At 40.3% G+C, this 22,878-nt stretch overlaps 2 protein-coding genes across 2 annotated transcripts in view; both read right to left on the reverse strand.

Annotated features, from left to right (window-relative positions):
* The window catches only part of LOC116985300 (protein tyrosine phosphatase domain-containing protein 1-like), a 33,290-nt gene extending 26,482 nt beyond the window's left edge, over positions 1 to 6,808 (reverse strand). The window contains exon 1 of the mRNA XM_033040000.1: positions 6,524 to 6,808. The gene's annotated coding sequence lies outside the window, so the exon portion shown is untranslated. The remainder of the gene's footprint in view (positions 1 to 6,523) is intronic.
* Positions 6,809 to 17,446: 10,638 nt separating this feature from the next.
* Positions 17,447 to 22,878, reverse strand: part of impdh1 (inosine monophosphate dehydrogenase 1) — a 33,827-nt gene continuing 28,395 nt past the window's right edge. The window contains exons 13-14 of the mRNA XM_033040001.1: positions 22,781 to 22,864; positions 17,447 to 18,783 (exon numbers count right to left, since the gene is read on the reverse strand). Of these exons, the coding sequence (XP_032895892.1) occupies positions 18,762 to 18,783; positions 22,781 to 22,864 (106 nt within the window). The 3' untranslated portion in view covers positions 17,447 to 18,761. The remainder of the gene's footprint in view (positions 18,784 to 22,780; positions 22,865 to 22,878) is intronic.

Consider the following 22,878-nt stretch of genomic DNA (forward strand, 5'->3'; position numbering starts at 1 on the left):
GAAGGTCAGAGCCGATGATGGACTGGGCAGTGTTTACTACTTTTTGTAGTAAACACCTACTGTAAACGCCTATCTCACCAGGGACTAACTCTACTGAACGTTTTTCCTTCCATTATTTATTATGTAAAAGAATATGTGTGTTATGATTGTGTTTATAGTTTGTTTGGTTGTTTGGTTGTTTGTCTTTTGCACAAAAGTCTGCGAGCATTGCCACTTTCATTTCACTGCACATCTCGTATGTGTATGTGACAAATAAACTTGACTTGACTTGAACCTTCACATGATACTTTAAATTGCAACTCATCTATTCACCGCCCACCTTGTGTGGTTGCAAGATACATAACTGCATTATTCGAACAAGGCTAGAGGATTTGCTTAGTATTTTGGCCAATATTTAGCCTTCAATGAACGCGATAAAACAACCTAATGGTCATTTATGTTGTTGCAGTTTATGGGACCTCAATGGGCTGCAGTGTTTCCCATATTGCCACAGGAAGAGCACATCAAAAGCAAGGTTGTGAAAGCTGTAACTTAAATACAACCATTTCTATTTTGCCTTCTTGAGTAAAGGACACTGTAAACACTGATCTATTGATCTGGATAGGCGAAGGGCCTGTGCCGTACTGTTCTATATTTGAGATCCAGCATCGTGGAGCTGTACTCCATCAAGAATCAACACCTCTCAGATGATATGCAGATAGGAACAAGGGTCTACATTTATGCCTGTTAATGAAATAACAATCTGCGGACTAGAAGCTGGGCAGCTGGAAGAGTTCAAGAAGAACATTTCAGCTCCAGGCAGCAGAATAATCCACCCTGCACCTGCTGACCATGTAATGAATTGCACATTTTTTGGTTTGACAGCAAATGGCAGAAGGAACACGAAAGGTATAAGACCCTTCCTCAGCAGAATGATTTTGGTCAAGATGGTAATGTCAATCAAGATGCAATAATTTGGGAATCCTGTTGTAAGAAGTAAGGGATCCAGATGTTCCAACTGGCAAATCAAATGGAAAATCTAATTTCATAAGACAAAATGGATCTGTATCTGTAAATCTGTAAATAAAAGTGAACATTAGACATTGCCATTAATATTCTGGTGACAGTACTCATTTTCTATTGTGTGGGAACCAGGTAAGATCCTGAACCACTTGTTGCCCCTCTGTAGAATTTCATTTCTCCCTGTTCTAGGTAGTCTTTTGAGAAGTAATTCCCAAGTCCCCCCGAATCCAGAACATGAAATATTTAATCATTCTTAATCCTGGCACAAACTGTGGACATACTCAGTTCTAATAAAGGAATGCATGGGCTTAGCATTATTTAGAGCAAATGGTCAGTGAGTTCAGGATAGGGTACATATTGCTGAGACTCCAGCCGGAGTAGGTGAGTGGGGGTTAATGGAGCTGAGTTTAGTTCAGTATAACTAGTTTTGTTTAACTAATTCGTTTAGTTCAGTTTATTGTTATACACACTAAGGTGCAATGAGTTGGACTGCCAATCACGAGCTAGAATAGGTAAATTGAAGTGCCTGGATAATTGGAAGATGGATCACCAGTTTAGTGCGTATGTGGTTGGAACTCACTGATCACCTAACATTGTTCAAAGTGTTAATTATTAGCCACCTGAGACAAGTTGCATTTCTGATTAGCGATTTAAAAAGATAAGGAATAGGCTGCGATCTCAATACTCTTGTGGGCAATCTATAATCTTTTAAAGTGTTTATTAGCAAAATGATTAGATCAAACACTTTTTTTAAATCTTGTGGGTTTTATTTCCTCAGTTACTGCATTTTGATTGATGTTTATTCAGTGAAGTTACAGATGGGCTGGAAGAAAAGGTTAGCGGCTAATGTGGCCATTGAGCATGGAAAAGTCAGAATACAGAGTAAACACATTCACGTGAAACAAACGGAGGGGTAAGAGTCACCGTTGGACAAAAGAATTGTAAATAAAACAAAAGCAAAATACATATTACATGAACAGCTCATAATACAGTGGTGAATCATGCAGGATAAAGCACAGAAGGGAAGTGAATCTGAAATAAGAGGCAAGGGAAGAATGATTAGATAAGAAAACTAAATAAAATATAAATGATAAAATGGTCTACAAAGGAAGGATGTGTGGCCGATGGACCAACGAGAGCCGAACGCCATGGCGAAGCTGAGTGCTTTAGATCTGTCTTAGTTATAGAAGATATTGTCAAAATAGCCACAAGAATGGAGATAATACAATTATTGGATAGAATAAAGAGAAAATGAGCTACCTAGAATAGCAATGTTACAAAATTTTGAGATTTAAAAAATCAAGTCTGCAATTTATCCCATCAGATAAAGCATAAAAATAAGTTTAATTTGACACCTAATTCACTTTCATATCTCAAGTATTTAAAAAGTTATGACCATTTTCATACTGGGAAATGAGCATCTTGTTCCCTATTGATTTTCTATGGACATAACAAAAAAGCTGTGATCGTGGACAGTCAAAAGCCCATAACTTTCTTAAAAATTAAGAGAACTGAATGAAATTTTCAGTTATCATAGATTGAAGTATTCTGAAACAAATATAAAATAATCTTACTTGGATGACCTGAAATTAAAGCATATAATTAGTTAGTTACCTAATTGTAGCTAATTCCAAACTTCAATTACTAGATCTAAACATCTATCCATTTCTTAATAAATGATTAACATTTTTAAATAGCCTAAGTGTCCAAATAATATTCACAAACAATTCACAATAAAACATGATTTTTAAATCTCATTTACATTAATTTATAGGCCAAATGGAAGGAATTTAGTGTTTAATTGCTGTAAATTAAAGTCCATTTAAATCAGCTTTCTAGTGGGATCCTGTGAATGCGCTGGTTTAGAACGTTCACATTGCGGTAGATTTGTGCCTCAAATGCCCAGAAAAATACTGCGGGATATAATGGGCCCAAAATTAGCCTCGCAACATTAAACTTTGTATAAAGGGATCTTAAGAAGCCCTTTTTAACGTAAAAATAAACAGCCTACCTTCCGTTTTCCCCTGTATGAGATCTGGCCCGTTGTCGACGGTCGGGGGTTTAGAGGTTATTTTTTAACCTACTATAACAATTAAATAAAGCCCTTAAAACTAATAATAGCTCAAGCGAGGGAATCTTCCAGCGATTTTTCGTTAATAATTAACTAGGCTGAAAAACCTCGATTTGAACAGTCTAGGGAAAATCGCGTTTTAAACCCGCCCCCTTCTAAACGGTGCCAAAATCGCGCACACGGGCTGGGACAGATTTTCAGCGACGCTTCAGGTACGTTTTGCAACATACCTACCTAGAAGATCGGCAATTTTTAAAGACAACTAATATGAAAATGAATTGAACAAGTGAATCCAACAAGTAAAGTCAACAGATGTCAAAGATCATTGCTTCCAAAGCTGCATCAGGTGACTTATCTCCTAGACATCAGCTGGAAAGAACTATGGGAAATGGAAGCAAGCAAGATCAGCTTCATCATCAGAGCGACATATGATGTGCTTCCATCACCAAAGAACCTCCATCAGTGGTACGGTGAGGATCCAACCTGTGCCCTCTGCCCAACTCCAGCGACCCTCAAACACATCATGGTAGGCTGCAAGACCAGCCTCACGCAAGGGAGATATACGTGGCGGCATAATCAGGTACTAAAAAGCCTGGCAGCCCTTGAGAACAGGCGGTGTGCGACCAACTCCTTGCCTCCGAGAGCAAGCAACCCCCCCCAATGGGAGAGAGTCTTTTGTAACATTTAACCTGATATTGGTGGTTCAGACAATAATTGGGGACTAAATTGATGCCAATTTTAAAGAATACAGGCTCATAAATAACAGCCTACAGAGATTTGTCAAAAGCAAATCTGGCCTGACTTAACTTAAATGGGTCCTTTGATGAAATGAAGAAAGATAGAGGTAATAAAGTTGTATCACACATATGATCTTTCAAAAAGGGCTTGACAAAATATCACATAATAGACTCAGCAACAGATGTGACTGCCAAATTTGCTGACCACTGAATAATAGAGAGGAAATAATGTGAGTCATTTTAAAAATAAGAGATGAGGTGAATTATTTTAGAAGGTTGAGGGTCTGGGCAACTCTCTTCCTCAGAGTATAATGGAAACCAAGTCTGTGAATAGTTTTAAGGCAGAGGTATATAGATTCCTGGGAAGATGAGATAGAGAATTGGGGTTACAAATAAATCAGCCATGAGCTTACTAAATGTTGGAACAGGTTCAGGGGACTGATGGCATAATCCTATTCCTAATTCATATGTAAAATTGAAATGCATGGGACTAAAGGGAGAGTAACATTGTGCATATGAAATTAATTAAGAAAACGGAGACTAGTAGAGAATAATTGTTTTTTTCAAAATAGAATGTATATAGAACTAGACTAAGTCCCAGCTTCACATGGGAGGGCTGGGGTGTTGTGTGCCAAAGGGACTGGTTCCCAGAGGGCTAGTATTGACATTGTGGGCCGAATGGATTCTTGGGGTGGCAGCTCAATCACTGAGACCACTCACACACACACTCTAACACACACACACACACACATTTACAAACACATACACACACACTCACTGACTCACATACCATATACATGGCAGTAAACCTTCTTGAATACTCACACGGCTCAGCGCAGCCTCTCCACTTTGGGTCTTCCGGAATCAGCGACACTTCCGAAACCAGCGTGACCTCTGCACTTACTGGAAATTACGCAATCAGCGCGACCTCTGCACTCACCGGAAATTATGCAATCAGCGCGACCTGTCCACTAAGCGGAAGTCACGAAATTAGCGGGACTTTTGAACCAAACACAGTCAGACCTAATAAAGCATTTATTCCTTCCAAACACAGACGGACCAAATAAAGCATTGCAGTTTCAAGCACAGGCAGGGCAGCAGGCCATACAATTCATGACATTGTCATTAAGGGCTAACAAATCATTTATTGCAAGTACATTGCAGACTCACAGTTCAGTTGATTCACAGCTTAGAATGAGAGTCGTGGCCTCTCCCTTGCAATCTTACAAAGTGACTGAGTCACGTCCAGGCATCCGGGGTTTGACAGGCGAGAGGATCTCAAGGTTTTTTAAACACTCATAACTTTTTTATATTTCATCGATTGCAAAAATCCTCAGGGCCTGCTCAGGGGAGGAGGACTGTGAGTAAAATGGCCAAAACGTGTAGCGATATATCGTAGCTTTTTTTCTAAAATCAATATACAGCGCAGACAGGAAGTGGTCAAGATGAGACTTTTAATTATATAGATGGTCTTCCTGGGCCTAGTGTAACGATGGTATTGTTTTTGATATTTATTAATTACCTGCACTTGAGGGCCCAGGCTTTTTTTTTTTAATGTAGATAGTGCATAATTATAAATGTATTAGATAATAGACTTCAGTGAGAATAATCAGATTGATTAAATGAACACATATCAGGTGGAGAGTTTTAAGTTGAGAGTTGTAAGTCAGAGCTGAGGCAGACTCTGGAGCAAGCAAAGAACAGGGGAACCGTGTCAAGAACATGCCGTGTCAAGAATAGAGGAACACACAGTTATGATGCAGGTCTCCACAGCATCTGAGCTAAATCAGCGGCAAAGTCTGTATACTTGAAAATACTTAAAAGTAAATGTTATGGGGAAATATAAGCAAAGTTGGACTAATTAGATATCTCTCCCAAAGCATTAATACAATGTCTATGGTCTACCATTGTACGACTCCATGAAATGTACCTTATTTTACTGTGCTCAAGATATTTTCTGCGGTATTCATGTGTGTGGCTGGCAGTTAATACCATATTTACCATGTTTAGTCAGTGATTTCTATTCAACAACACAATGTTAGATTTCGCATGGTTAACGTTACTAAGGGAAGTAAGTTTGGAGTCACTAATTAGAGTACATGAGGACTGATCCAAGTTTCTTTAGAGGATGGAGAGTCATCAGCTTGAGTCGATGGTAATGACAGTGACTTACATGAGTTGGTGGTATTGGGAGTTACTAGTTACAATCTGCTGTGTTGAGAGTTACTAGCTAAAGCTCTTGCTTTTGAGGCCACTCATTAAGATTTGGTAGGATGAGCATCTATGGAGTTGGAATTCCTTATTAAAACGTCAGTGCGAGGTGAGGAATTTATTCTTCAGGTCTATAGGACTGTGTGTTACTAGTTATAGATCGTGGGTTAGGGGTTCCGAATTAGACTTGTCAAGTTAGGAATTACTGGTGCATGGAGCTGGGGTTACTAGTTACGTACATAGAGGAGGTTGTCCTGATGAGATGATTTGGCAGAGCTGGGAAGGTTTTTTTTAATTTAAAAAATATATAATAATTTCAGGTTAAATCAATTGCAGTTTTCCAATAGTTTGAATAAAATAATATATTTTTAATAAAATCACGTGGATTGGTAAAAAATGTTTTTAAGATCCAATTAATAAAATCAGACTGCGTTAAATAAAATCCGACAACAAGTACTTGTTTAGGTAGTTCCTGATAGTTGATGGAGAAAGGCAGACTCACCTGATGTAAAAATAATCTCCTTTGGCACAGAGCTCCCAGCTTCCTGATGATTCAAAACATTCCCATCTGTATTACTGAATTTCTGATCTGGTGCATCCATACCATCTTTCTGGTGAAGGTCCAACAATGAGTCTGTGCCCTCCACAACTCACACAGGAACTACTCTGTCAACACAGTAGCATCAGGTAACTATGGTGTATTTGCTTTACCAGGTTCAACCGATTCAGTCGGACGGTTATGGTGTCTGCAGGGTCCTAGTGCACAGCCTGAATAAGATTCTAGAGATGCTGCCTGTACCGCTGAGTGTTGTTACCCCAGCATCTAGCGTCTACCTTTGGTATAAACCAGCATCTGCAGTTGCTTCCTGCACAAGATTCCATTGTGTTCCATTTCAAGAAGTTTTCTGTTTATGCTTTTAGGCATGTTGTTATTTTTTTTTTTTGCAGGGGTGCTTCAACTATCCAGTTTAGTGGGGACTATCTTGAACCCGCTTCTCTCTCTACCCTTTCCAAATCCTGCATAAGATTTTTGAGAGTTCGTATTGTTGAGAGTTTATGTTATGAGATGCAAATAAAAATAAATGGTTAACAGAGTGAGGATCTCAGCAATGAGAATAAGAGCAGAATGGCTGTAAAGATAGAATAAAGGGAATGGAGATAATGAGAGTGAAAATAAAGTGGGAGATTGGGAAATAAGAACATGGGAGGTCATCATTCAGGGTGTGTGATAAGAGGAAAGACATAAAAGGGAATTAGGTGAGAATAATCAAATTCAATTTTCAAAGGCTCAGAATTATTCAGCACAGGAGGCTGTTCATCCCATAAATTTTGAGCAGATGATTTCACAAATAGTTCCACTTCTGCTTTATTTTCCTGTGAACCTGTTTTTTTTTAATTTTATAAGGAAATATACAATACACCAATGAAAGCTGCTGCTGAATCTCTTTCCACCAGCTGCCCAGGCAATGTATGACCAGTGATAACTTGCACAGTAAAGCACGTCCCCTCCTCACCAGTTATCTTAAATCTGTGACCCCTGGTTACTGATAGGCTAGTTTTGGAAATCATTTTACCTTATTTACTCCATCAATACCTTTCCTAATGCCTCTACTTTTAGAGTGATAAGGATGGGAATTACCAGTATTTAGAGTTGGGGTTACTAGATAGAGTACGTGGAGTTTTCAGCACAAGCTAGTTTATGGCATTCTTTGGGTGGAAAATTGGCAGGATTTGTTTCATTTTTCTACAGTTTAAATTTGGCAGGTTTCCGACATTTGAACGAAAACAAAACATTTAAAAAGCGTGTGGATTGAAGAATAATTTGTTTTAAATTTGGAATAATTTGGAAGAATGGAATCAGACTGCATTGGTATAGAAGCAGTTACACACGCAGTCAATCAGACAATCCGATAGAGAACCCTTCTTCAGACCCAGTCTGGCCCGAAACGAGTGATTGGTGGTGGTCGGAGGGGCCGTAGGCGCAGATTGGCAGCCACGCTTCCGTCAGTCTGCCCCAGGGCAGCTGTGGCTACAGAAGTAGCTTACCACCACCGAGTGTGACTGAGGAGTGAATGAATAATGCGATGTAAAGCGCCTTGAGTATTAGAAAGGCGCTATATAAATCCCATCCATTATTATTATTATTATTTCCTTCGCTCCATAGATGCTGCTGCACCCGCTGAGTTTCTCCAGCATTTTTGTGTACCTTCGATCTTCCAGCATCTGCAGTTCCTTCTTGAACACAACAATCCGATAGAGAAAATCAGATTCTAATTGCATAAGACTCTCTTAAAGGAGAAAAACCATGGCAACAATAATTCAGTAGAGTTCTGTAACTTTGATGAGGATTTACTATTACAGGCTGGAACTGTAACATGTCTCTACATCAATTCAGAATATAATCTGTTGCAACTGGTATTTGGATGTTTTACAATTGAGGCGGAGTTCTAATGTCGATATAGACTAAATGTTGACAACTCACTGTAACTGTAATGGTTCACTGTAACTAGGTGTGGCACCAGAATGCATAAGTTATTGGTGAGCAGCTGATGTTCTGGCACACTGACCACATGAGAAAATATTAGGGCAAATGAACAAAGCTACGAACAAATTAATAGGTTCTCAGGAGTATGTAAAAAGGAGAAACAGAGGGGTTCAAAGGTCCAAGACAGAGAACACTGATTTTATGGCCTTGGTAGATTAAGATATTGCATGATCAGGAGCTGGTATGGGTTAACAAGTGGGTGAGCAAGAATTGACTTTGAATTAGGACATTGGCAGAGAGATCTTTGGTAGTCTCAAGTTTATGGAGGCAGAAAAAAATAGACCATAGATTGCAGATAGAATAAGTTGCAATGGTAAAGACCAGAGCTAGCAAAAGTGTTGATGACAATTTCAGCAGGAGTGGAGAAAATGGTTGTTACAGATCTGGATGTTACAGATGTAGAAATGAGTGGTCTTAATGATGCAGCTCAGAAATATTAGGAGCAGCATGACCTGATGAAGTAAGTCATGGACAAGTGCACTCAGAAGCAGACCCTTTGAATCTGCACTGGCAATCAGCCATCCTTTTACATTAATCCTACATTAATCCCATTTCTTTTATTGCCATCAACACCCTCCAAATTAATGAACCTACCACCTATACATCTTTTGGGATGTGGGGAAATCGGAGTACCCAGGGTAAACCCGCACGGTCACAGGGCGAATGTGCAAACTCCTCAAAGGCAGCACCCAAGATCAGGATTGAACCTGGCGATGTGACGCAGCAGTTCTACCAGCTGCACCACTGTGTTGCCGCCGTCTGGAAACAGTTCACTCTCAGTGTTCACTCTTTTCTTTTTGCCTCTGTGCACAAATCAGGGAAGATGTTGGATTATGTGCAGAAGGTCAGGCCAGTGTCTCTTTGATGGATGTTGAGAGCAACTCTCTGCAATAAAGAGGTAATTCTCCAAGGGATTGCCTTTCCTCCTGTCCTTTGTTCCCCATCTCCTTGTACAAAGGAGGGTGCAAGATTTGGCTTGAAGGGGGCTGCATGTCACTGCTTTGTGGCATTACTGACTGCTTTGCAAGAAGAAGAATAAGACCAGTTCATGTTTGGGTGGACGTACTTATAAGACAGAGAAGGGTGAAGATAGGTCAAAGAGTAGTATTGGGGATCCAAATATCAACGGCTCACGTTACAACTCAAGTAATAAACAAACATTATTGTACACACTTTAGGTTTCAAATGTCATCAGCAAGCTGTTGGGAAAATAAATCCTGGGAAGAAAATGAAGTGGTGGGTCCCCCTGCAGGGTTAACTAGAGTTCTCCTTTAAGAAACAATGACCTGACCTAATTTTTAAATAATGTGACAAGGGATTAGCTTCAGCCAAAACACACTGAATCAGCAGAGGCACTGATCCAATAGATTGTGCGTTTGATAGTGGTGGAGCAATTGAACAAGCGACAGCATCATCAAGATTTAAACATGGATAAACAACATCCTGCCCTAAACATGCAGGTTCGAACACAAAGGCTCTTTAAACACAGATACACACAGACATACACACTGGTCATTTACAAGAAGTTTTGGTCATTCTGCCAATATCAAAATTCTTTTTGATAATTGTAGCACCATGGAACCTTTTACATTAAATGAACTACATATGGTATTAATAATTGCTTAGTCTCATCTTTATGATGGAGTTTAATGTACTCCATTGTCTATGCCTCTCCACATTAACAAGATATAATTGGGTTTGTAAGCGGCTTTTGTGAAATCTCAGGAAAAATCAGTAGTCTAATTTAGAGATACAGAGAGGAAACAGGCCCTTTGGCCTACCGAATCCACGTCAACCAGCGATCCCCGTACACTAGCACTATCCTACACATTAGGGACAATTTACAATCTTTTTTTTAAATTTTAATTTTTTTTTAAAATTAGAAGTACGGTAAATTACAATAATACACAACACATATATCTTAATACATTTTTTGTACCGCTTCGTTTTTTTGAGCTTTAAGAAAAAGATAGAAGTAAGGAAAGTAAAGAAAGTGCGCAAGAGTCGTGAAGTGCAAGAGAGTGTTGGGAAAAGTAAGCCCCTTAGAAAAGAAGTTAGAGAAGGAAGTAAAGTAAGAAAGTAGACCCTAGAAAAGAAAGAAAAAGAAAGTAGGACCAATCGCTCTATTATAACATTAAACTCCGCAGAAAGGGGACTACCAACCAAGTCTGTTTTTGTTGTTTCACCTCCCATTTCCAGGTCCTGATACTTTTTTTTTTTTTTTTTTTTTTTAAATTACTATTGCACCTCATGCTTGTAATAGGTCCAGAAACGTAGACCACGTCTTTTGGAATTGGTCTGCTTTACCTGCTAAGAGGAATCTCATCTCTTCCAGATGTAATGTTTCAAACATATTTGATATCCACATTTTTATTGTTGGTGTGGGCGCATTTTTCCAGAATTTAAGTATGAGCTTTTTTCCCATTATTAGCCCGTAATTGAATAAATTCTTCTGATACACGTTTAATTCAGGGATACCTTCCGATATTCCAAAAATGATCCATTCTGGTTTTGGTACCAGTTTTATTTTGATTAATTTTGAAAAAATATCAAATATTTCATACCAGAATTTTTGGATTTTTGTACAAAAAACAAAAGAATGCGCTATGGTAGCTTCTTGACACAGACATTTATCACAGATTGGTGAAACATTAGGAAAGATTTTATTTAATTTAGTTTTTGAATAATATAGTCTATGTAATGTTTTGAATTGGATGAGCGTATGTCGTACGTTGATCGAACATTTATGCACCTGTAGTAAATGATTATCCCAGCTCTCTTTTGAAATTTTTATAGCTAATTCTTGTTCCCAGTCTCTTCTAATTCCATCTGTTGTGGGTATTTCTATGTTTAAAATGATATTATATAAGTACGATATTAGATTAGCTGATTCCGCCTTTGTCTTCATTGCTTCATCCAGTAAGTCGGAAGGCATATTATGATAGTCTTTTGTGTATTTTTTCAGATAATCACGAATTTGAAGATATTTAAAATATTGGTTATTTTTCAAATTATATTTCAGTTGTAGTTGTTGAAATTATAGTAATTTTCCCAATTCATACAGATCTTCGAGCGTTTTGATTCCCATTCTTTCCCATTGTATAAATGATTTGTCTATGATTGATGGTTTAAACGATGGGTTATTGACTATTGGTATTGAGAGAGATAGGTTTCTTAATTTTAGATTCTGTTTTATTTGTTTCCATGTTCTAATTGTGCTATGTATAATTGGATTTTTATTATAATTTTTATTATTCAAATTTATTGGTGAGAGGATAGTCGCTCCTATATTACTCGGGGAGCAGTCCCCTTTTTCCATTACAATCCAGTCCGCCTGCTGGGCACAATTTACAATCTTTACTAAAGCCAGTTAACCTACAGATCTGGACGTCTTTGGAATGAGAGGAAACCGAAGCATCCGGCCAAAAACTTATAAGCTCCGTACAGACCTAAGCTATAAGGAAAGGTTGGGCAGGTTAGGTCTTTATTCCTTGGAGTGCAGGAGGTTGAGGGGTGATTTTATAGAGGTGTATGAAATCATGAAGGGAATAGATAGGTTGAATGCACAGAATCATTTGTCTCAGGACAATGGCATGTGTTTATGTTGAGAAGGGAAAGTTTTAATAGGAACCTGAGGGACATTTCTTTCCAGAGGGTGGTGAATATATGGAAAGAGCTGGCAAATGTAGTTGATCCAGGTACAATAACAACAATTAAAATACATTTTGGCAGGTACGTGGATAGGAAAAGGTTAGAGGGATCTGGGCCATGCACGAGCAAACTGACTTAGTTGGGATGGTGAACTTTGGGTGTTGAGTCAAAGGCCTGTTTCCGTGCTATATAACTGAGCAGAAATTAAGTGATAGTACTTGCCACTTGATTGTTTCTTCTTGACCTGCACATTCAACCTCTCCATTAGACGCTAGATATTGTGGGAATGTTAAGATATGTTTAATCATAATGACTTTATTAGCCAAGAATGTTTTGCAACATACGAGGAATTTGATTTGCTGTACGGTCTTACCAATAAAAAGCAACAAAACACCTAAAATACATTTTAACATAAACATCCACCACAGTGACTCCTCCACATTCCTCACTGTGATGGAAGGCGAAAAAAAGTTAAATCTCTTCCCTTCTTTGTTCTCCCGCGGTCAGGGGCCTCGAGCCTTCTGTTGACAGGACGATCTTGACTGCCATAGCTGGCCCTCCGATTCGGGGGGAATCTCAGCCCCCCCCCGCGCCGAGCGATCTACCCCGGGTCGGGACTGGTCGAAACCTTCTGGGACTGTAACTTCCTGACATCAGCCTCTACCTGAGACTGCGAGCTCCTCGATGGTGAAATCCCAGGCAAGGGATCGCAGGCTCCGATGGTAAGTCTGCTGTTTTACTGCAGGATTACTATGCTATTGTCCACTCAGTTCACCAGGCTTCTGTTGCCTTCTCTATCGAGGTCTAATCTCTGCAGTCCCATCTTCAATCCAATTAAAAAAGAAAATGCAGGAGAAACTGAAAGGGTTAGGCAGCATACTGGTAATTGGATGGTCCATGTTTTGGGTCACGACTATGCATTGGGATTAATATGAGCCCAATATTTACATTGGGGAAATGACCTGTAGTTCTGACACATTAAGCAGGACCTAGTTATCTCCTGATAATTTTACTTTTGTTTGGTTTATTCTCACGTGAACCGAGATACAGCGATAAGCTTTTGTTCTGTGCTAACCAGACAGCAGAAAGACAATACATGATCCCAATCAAGGCATCCCCAGTGTAGATACATGATAAATGGAAAAATGTATAGTGCAAGATAGAGTCCAGTAAAGTCCAATTAAAGATAGTCCAAGTGTCTCCAATGAGGTAGATAGCAGTTTAGGACTGCCCTCTAGTTGTTGGTAGGATGGTTCAGTTGCCTGATAACAGCTGAGAAGAAACTGCCCCTGAATTTGGAAGATGTTTGTGTTTCCACACTTCTATACTTCTTGCCTGATGGGAGAGGAGGAGTGGCCAAGTTGAGACTCGTCCTTGAGAATGTTGGTGGCCTTGCTGAGGCAGCGTATGGTGTAAATGGAGTCAATGCAAGGGAGGTTGGTTTGTGCGATGCTCTGGGCTGTGTCCACAATTCTCTGCCATTTCTTGCAGTCTTGGATGGAGCTGTTCCCAAACCATGCTGTGATGCATCCCGATAAAATGCTTTCTACAGCACATCTGTAGAAGTTGGTGAAAGTCGTTGGGGACATGCCAAACTTCCTAAGCCTTCTAAGGAAGTTGAGGTGTAGCTAATAAGGTAGCTGAGATAGTTCACCCAGATTATTATTCCATTTTAACATTGAATATGCAGCTGCAAAAACACAACAGCCCCCTATCGCAGTCATGCAGCTGTCATGATCAAACTGGCTGATTTTGGTCCAAAAATTCCTGGTGGTTTTTAATCCATGCCTAGAGTTAAATGTGTGCCAGCATGAAAGTTATTAAAGGTAGTATCTTCAGAAGTGATGGTCAAAGTGCATTTTTCAATAAATACCTCACAAGCAAAGCGGTAATCAACATTTAAATGTCATCTCCACAGAAAAACAACTCTGCATATACTTCAACGGTCAGGGCCCCCATATCAAACTTACCAGTATTCCATCAAAAACAAGCAGCATAGTGGTGCAGCTGGTAGAGTTGCTGCCTTGCAACGGCAGACCAGTGTTCCATCCTGACCTCTGGTGCTGTCTGCACTTTCTTCCTGTGACCACGTGAGTTTCCTCCAGGTGCTCTCACATCCCAAAGGTGTGCGGGCTTGTAGGTTAATTGGCCTCTGTAACATGCCCCCAGTGTGTAAGGAGTGGGTGAAGTATTGGGATTACATAGAACTAATGTGAATGTGTGATCAGTGGGTTTAATGGCCTGTTTCCATGTTGTATCTCCAAACTGCTTTACAAATCATCGCATAACACCTGCTTTGAAAAGGGTCTCAAAGTTGCACCTCTTTGCCAGTGCCCTTTGCAGGACAAGGTATCAACCTGGCCACGTATATAGCTTGTGTCTATCTTCGGTTTATAAACCTCAAAATCTTTACAAGTATTAAGTTATGGTGTCTCCTTGACATTCTCAGAATGGGAGGCCTCTTCTATGTTTCACTCTGCCAACAAATTTAAAAAGTCTTATATGTTGCTGATTCTACTCTCAGCAACAGTACAACCTTGTAGGCACAAGAAAATACAGATGCTGGTAAACAAAAAAGGGTCCCAACCCAAAACATTGCATTTCCATGTTCATTGGAGATGCTGCCTGAACCAGCTTCTCCAGCACTTTGTCTATTTAAAAAAAACAGTATTACCTTCCCTTTTTGTGCACAACTGCATTTCTTGATTCTGTCCTCTCTCTGTGGATCTCAATATTGTTCATGTTCAGAAACATCTTCCATTTACAGAACAAATGGCTGAGACTTCTCAAGGACACAAATCTATCCACCTCTGCTGCCTGCAATCATTACCAATTAATCTAGTGAATTCCCTGTGCTATTGCCTCACACTTGATTAATACCCTGATACTCTCAAGTAGCAATTAATCATGTATTGTCTTTCCGCTGACTGGTTAGCACGCAACAAAAGCTTTTCACTGCACCTTGGTACAATGACAATAAACTAAACTCAAACTTCAATGACAAACTAATCTTTTGTGTTGCTCTTCACTGAGGCAAGTAGCAAGGACAGAGCTACCAACAAAGTATATCCTTTATTGAAGGTTGTCAACTACTGGCAGTGGCTGATAACAACATATCAACATTCATATCACATGCACAATATATAACGGTATACTCACATTCATATACACTACAAAAACATTGGAGGAAGATTTAATGCAAGGGTTGATGAAAAGGGGGAAATATTTCCAGTGGCACGAAGCACACCTTCAAGTTACATATTTGGCAAAAAAATAAGGAGATGTTTTTAAAAAAAACTGTCAGTTGTTACAACCTGGAATGTACTGACCTAAAGGGTAGTAGAAGCGAATTAAATAACTTGCACCAAATTATTGAAAGGGTATATTTTGGTGGGCTATGGGAAAACATAGGGATTGACTCCAAATGGTTCCTTCTGGGTTGAAGGGCTTCATTCTGGATTAATCTATAATTTAATCTACCTCCCAGTTCTGTTTAGATGCCAACTTGATTTGATGGGGCCAGTTATGCCCGTGGGTTACAAAATATGACTTCAAATCCCATAAGAAACTTGAACTCACACTTTGGACTGACCTTCCCCATGCAAGTTCCTTCCCATTAACCCAAGAATTTTAAGTATGTCACTCCAAACTCTAGATTAGTTGTACGGACTCTACTACTAATATTCTTGATTATCCTATCACCTGAATGAATGAAGATATCTGAATAAGGAGTCACTGGGGAAGAGATATAAACACACCTTAAGCATCTTTGTCAGGACAATTCATCATATTTTAGTAATAAAAGGGTGAAAAAATGATAATAGGAATTTACAAAATGCATCTCAGACCCAGAACATCCTAGGTACAGCTCTGTATTGAAAGTACATGTGCGCTTAGCAAGCAACCAGCTCATCTATTTGTTTGGTGATGTTACTTGTATGATAAATACTGGCCAGGATATCAGAAACCCATATTTATTTCAAATGTTGCTAAACCCTACGTCTTGCTGGCAGAACAGGTGGGTACTGCTCATCTGAAACATCACCTGATGGGCACATTTACCTCATCTCCAGACGCCAACGCCTGGTGATAATTATCCAGCACACAAAAATATCCATAATAAATAGCGCATAAAGACTGAGAGACCAGTGGTATCACCGGTGCTTGTGCATAAAGACAGCGGGAGCTTGCCATTTGATTCTTTGGTTCTTCTGATTGCAAAATTTCTTACGATTGCATAATTCATTTGGTTTTGTACTGACATTTTAACATTGGACTAAACTCCTTGTCCACTATTCTTGGAATCAGTATCCACATTATTACCTTAAAACTCCAATGGCAACAATTTCAGACATTTAATAAAAAATAATCAGATTTCTATATTGCAATCCTTCCCAATCCCCTCACTTCCTTTGCATTCTTTTTCAATCCTACAGCCTTCCGACCCATGCACCTCACCCGTTTGGCCTGCAGTGCATCTCTAAATGTAACATCTGCATTAGCAGCCTGCCCTTTCGGTTGTTTAGGCCCCCAGCTCCAAAATGTGCACACTAAATCTTCACCTCTTAAGATTCATCTTTTGGTCAGTCACAACATTCCCTTAATGTTATTTAAATGTCAAATGTCATCTGGTTGCACTCCTTTTAGAGTACCTTTGGTTTATTTTGCTGCATTAGAAGGCATTACCCAAAAGGGAGTAGCTTCCCATCTCAAGGGCTATAGGAAAACTACACCAACTGCCCCATGTTAAGGAGGTGACTGGATTAATGTTCTGAGAATTAAGACGAAAGGAGCTCCAAACAATGGCCTTTCCTCTAGCTACAAGCTGTAGGTGGCAGGTCAGTGTGGAAGAAAACACCACATTTTGTACCACTTACACCTGTTATAGGTTAAGCACCTTCTACGTTTGCCCAGAGTTTCCCTATTGCAATATACTTGTCCTACACAAGCTGCCTCTGGCTCCTCCAAACAAGACTGGTGATTTAAATAGAATTCAGCTGCAAGACAAAGGTGCTGGATCCAACAGAATCTGGAAACATAAGTACCTCAACATTTCTCTACAGTAACTGCTTATACTTCTTAAATTTCCAGAGCTCTGTTTCTATTTATATCGCTGAATTAGAAATGCAAAGCTGTGAACTAAAATTTCCAGAATATGGGCTCAGCATCCAAAGGGATTTTCAGCATTAAGATTTTTCTGGATTTACTGAAAGGCTAATGACAAGTAAAAATGTCTCAAAACCAAAAGCATTTATTCCATTTTGCTCCACCTCAGATTTTGTTTTATACAGGCATTGATTTGCAAAATATTTTTTATGAAGCTTTGTCCAACAGTAAGCATCATGAATGGAGTTCTTCCTCCTAGCCTCAGCCTAGATTGCCGTACCCAGACTTGTGGATAATACACTGAAGCATCCTGACTTTTGGTCTGAGCATTTGTAACTGAGTGGAAGATTGCTAGTTGGTGAATAAAGGATGGGGAAGAGAGAAGTTGAATGAGCAAAAGAAGGCAAGTCACAACGCGTTCATTTATTCTGATGGATTTTCCTACAGTTCAAGTAAACAAAGCTGGGACATGCCCCATGAGGTCCAGTCCGGGGTCATCATAGGAAATAGCCACACAAGTGTAGCCGAGCCGAACGATGGCATGCTTTGTGAGGAGTAGAGACCGATCACAACTCCCCTTTTCTGCACTTGGTCTGTGTGATGCGACCTCAAATACTTAATGGAATCCTACTTTGGAAGCTCACCAAGTGTCCAGAAAGCAGAAATAGTTTCCAACTCCCACCCAAGGCCCACAATCCTCTCCTATCCCACCACCCATGTCATGTTCTGCTGTGCAGCAGGGAGGTGGTTAAACATAAATAATTTCTAGCAGTTGCAGTAATGCATTAACCATTGAGTATTAAATGACAAAGAGTGTAAAACACAAAACTGCAGATGCTTGAAACAAAATCAGATGTTCTGGTAGAACTCTGCCATCATGTGCTGCTTGACTAGCTAAGTTCATGCAGCATTGGTGTTTCTGACAAGGTCAAAATATTAACCACACTCTCTGTATCCACCTCTTGACAACACTGGTCATTTGGACGGAACACAAATTTTGTTTTTCCCCATCAAAATTATTCTTTTTAAATTAAAGCAGAAATTAACAATTTTGACGACAAAAACAAAATTATAGTCCGATTGTTGAGTGAAAAGATGGAAGTGAAATCTTGCTGTAAAAGCTAGGTGCCAGAATTGTATCCAGACCATGGATAAATAACAAGCACATAGGAGCCCATCACGCCAGTAACTTAGTCTTGTTGGTGAGGCAGCTGTTGTGTTGCTCTTTTCCTCTCTGACTATATTCTTCACAGCTTAAGTTACAAAAGTCCAAACACAAAAGTAAAAAAAAGTGTGCGTCACAAGCCAGAAGGCGCAAAACAGGGCAGCTGCTTCAGTTCAACAGGTAGAGGAAGATGTTCAAGGGTGCCTTTGCTGTTTGACGGCCAATAGGGATGGAACGTTGGGAGCCATGGTCTGGTGAGTAACACTCCCTTCTTCAGTAAAGCCGCTTCTCGTAACTGAAAGAGAAAAAAGAATGTAATCATGGGATCCCTGGAAAATCAGCACATCACTATTCCAGTCAGGAGGAAAGGCCATTTATCCTCTGACCTTTCTTCTATTGACCATTCAGTAGTCTTCAGTTATTCACCCATCAATTGCAACACTTTGTCAACCAACTAGTTGTTCATTGCACTGCCATCTGCAGGACTTCATTGTATCTGCCTTCACCACAGTGACTGCAATTGATAATGATCTGAAACCTTTGAAGCACAGTGAGATGATCCTTTGAAGCATAGTGAGCATAATTTACATAAGTTCTTTCATTCTTTCTCTTTTGTTCCAGCAGTCAGCACAAGTATGATACTGGGCGGACAAAGTAAAAATGGCAAATTCTAGCACGCTTACATGTATACCAATGTATGAGACTGACTTTGTGGTAAATGTCACTGTTTGTTTTGGTGAAAGGGTATCCCACTGCAAGCTTTAGTTGCCCTGGAAGTAACTCATGGGCTTTGCAGTTTTGCTAAATGTCTAGAAACGGAGAACAAGGATGAGTTCAGAATAGATGGTGACCATAGACCTAAACAGGTTTGTAGTGTGTTCAGTGGAAGTGATGGAGAGACCTGGGCGAAGCAGGATTATGGCTGAGGTTTAGGGCCCAAGATCACGGTCAAGAATCTTGGCAGAACATTGGATTAATGGCAGTTGGGGGAAGGACACCAGTGGGTGGAGCTTAAGTGCTCCACGGGGTGTCTCAGAGAATTGAACCGTTGGGACAGAATGGAAGTAGAATTGGGGCTTGAACTGTGAGTAAGATAGGAGGGCCTTGGTCAAGGATTGGTGGGGGAGGGCTCTCTGTATCACACTTCAGGAATTGTTAGGCATTGGATGAAATGTGAGATGGGGTGAAAGGGATCACGGCCACCATCAATAGCTTTGACGGATTAGTGAGAAATCAGAAGGTCAGCAATGAAAGAGGGCTGATAGGAGATATGTGATGGAGGAAGACTAGATCGGCATCAGAGAGTTGCAGAGGAACAGAAAGACTTACCCGTTTTTATTCCAGCTTTGCAATGGGCAGACCTAATTACCCTGAGAATAACCAACAACGGTCACTACTGCAAAGGAAGCAGGATTATCCCAAATGTTCAAGAAACAGAAGTCACTTCAAAGACACGAGGATACTCTGTTCTTGAGGGTTATACAAAGGCATAATGTTTGCCAGAACACCACCTTGAAAAGGTGCCACTGAATTTTTCCAGGGGCCACATGGGTACAATTTGAAAATTTCACAAAACACAATGCTGAATTCTCAATGGGTACTCACTGATATACCAGATCTTAAAACCTCTCAGTATATGAAAAAACACAGTAGAGGACAGTTTAAAAAAGAGACAACATGCTGAAGTAACCCAGCTAGTCAGGTAGCATCACTGGATAACATAGAGACATTTTCATGTCAAGACTCTTCTTCAGGCTCACATTTCTTCAAACATTTAAAGTAATGGGCCTGTCCCACTTAGGCGACTTTTTAGGCGAGGGCAGGAGACTGTGCTCGCCACATGTTCGCTGGTGGTTTCTGGTGAGCCTCCTTCACGGTTACGAGGAGTTCCCGCATTCTGGGAACTAGCCGCGGCCTCAGCATGGTCGCCGCAAATTTTTCAACACATGTCAAAATTGGTCGCCACGGAGATAGTCGATAATCCTGTAGTCGTAGGTGCAGTTGTAGTGGGGTCGCCAGGCAGTTGTAGGTAGTCGAGGTATTCGTAGGTAGTTTTAGTTAATCGCCTTTGCTGACCGGTCATTTTCATTGACTTATTGGGGAAAAAAAAACATAAGCAGGAGTTTTCAGAACCGACCGGCAACGTTAAATGTCCGCTGAACTTCACAGCTGTGTATCACAGGCTTATTAAAGGTTGTCTGACTTCTTAAAAGTTGTATCCATTCCTTCTGCCCCCCCATCTCTTTTAAAGGACTTACCGTACACTGTGCTAATCGTCTTAATTACAGCGCCAACCTTCCTGTTAATCGCGGTGTGTGTCTGTTTCACCTTGGCTTTGCACCGTGTGAATTTCAGACAGTGCTCCCCTCCGCGCGCGTGCGCGTGTGTGTGTGTGTTTTTGTCCACTCTGACAGTCGCCGTTCCAGTTCCTGGTTTTTCAGTCTGCTGAAATATTGGCTAAGTGGGACAGGCCCATTAAGCTCCATTGTCTTGTAGGCACTGAGACCATTTCACAAACTCCCCATTGACAAAGCAACCCAGACCAAGGGCTGAGTCCAGAGTGTTGCAAGTCCAAAGGCACAACCCCATATTCCATGCAGCCAAACTTCAAGCTGGGGACTTGTTGCGTCACCAAACATTCAAATACAGGGTAGAAAAATTGTTCAGTAACGTTCTGTGGCAGACACTATTTAGGATGCTAGTAATCTATTAATCAATGTTTGGTTATGATGGTTTACTTACATGGTAAAAATGTGTATCTGATACGTGATTGCATGAGCAAAAGAGAGAAAGAAAAAGAAAAATGCGTGGATAAAATTGCCATCATGGCAAAATACAGCTCTAGCTTAACATGTAACTGCCAGATACAGTATATCAGGTGAGAACAGCTCATGCCCCATAGCTCCTTTCGTATTATAATCAAGGCCACTGGTTTGTAAGGTTTCACAGAAGAGAGGAGATTGCAGCACCTGATGCACTCATAGCAAGAATAAATTTACCAATTCACGAAGCTGGAGAATGTAAAACTATTGACACCCTACATAGCAGTGACCCTGATTTACTATGCGTATGAGCAGAAGATGGTTGCCAAGCAATTTACATGCACTTTAGGTGATCCTAGAGATAGCATCATTTGCTGTTAAAGGAAAGGGAGTTTGGTGTGCAGGTGATCCTGAATAATTTCCACTCCTTCCTTGCAGTGCACCTTCCTGGAATAAAAAGACACTACACCCGTCAAGACAGGTGTCTCCAACATACACCAGGACTGTCCACCTATTCATATAATCCATCCACCTTCCCAAAATTAAATATACCAAGGGAACAGTCAAATGACCATCATCCGCCGCAGCTGAATGAACCAGCTCCAATACGCAAAGTGTTTCCTTTATAAATACTGATTCAGATAAATAAAGTACCCAGAAGATTGTTCGGAAGTAGCCACTGAATCAGGTCAGAACAATTGTTTGTATAATCATATTTTGTTCATTGCTCTGCTAGATGCATTCTGACAAGAACCAGATTAAGGTTGAAAGCCCATTTCAGAGGGATGCACATTATTTAAGCCTATACATCGGTGCAGAAAAGATGTTATGCTGAGACTCATTCTGCTCTGGTAAATGGATCCAACCAACGCCAAAGAAACTATTCCATGACACTATCTGAAGGGGACCAGGAGTTCAAAGTTCTGATCAATATCTTTTTCAGTCAGCATCACAACATTATATTTTGCCAATGACAGTGGTATACACAGGGCTCAAGTGGTATACCCCAAGTGCTCAAATTGACTGCCACATTTCTGGTTATTGCATTGAAAAACATTTTAAAACATGGAAGGTGGGTTGAATGTGGGCATGCACACATCGAGAGGACACATCGAGAGGACAGTTGTGCCAGGGAGTAAAGGTGAGGTTGGCCTGCCTGGGTGGGCAGCCGGCAGCTACAAGTAGAGAAAAGGAATGCAGGGGTACTAAGAAGGGAAAATGAGAAACAAGTGAAATGACATCACACTGAGGGAGGAGTACTGCTGAAGTTTACTTCTTCTCTATCAATGACAAGGAGAACAAGGTCAAACTGGTGCCTAACAATGAGTTAAATGTTTGTACTGCCCCTCAAGTTAGTCAGAGAACATATTCCTCCCCTCTCTCAATTGTTGCTGGAACAAAGGGATCAATTCGGCAAGTCTACCATTCTGGCTAAGGTTACATGATGATGAGGATGGGCTGCCACTAATCCACCACTAAAAGCAGAAATGAAAGCAGATAGAAAGAATGGAGACATGTTGGAAGACTTACGAATGCAGGCCATGTACACCTCCTTCTACCTGAGCGGAGATGGTTCTCTTCTCAAATTTCAGCTCCCCTGAGTACATCATTGACCTGAAAAACAGGCA

Source organism: Amblyraja radiata, chromosome 21 (assembly GCF_010909765.2).
Source record: "Amblyraja radiata isolate CabotCenter1 chromosome 21, sAmbRad1.1.pri, whole genome shotgun sequence".
Lineage (NCBI taxonomy): Eukaryota > Metazoa > Chordata > Chondrichthyes > Rajiformes > Rajidae > Amblyraja > Amblyraja radiata.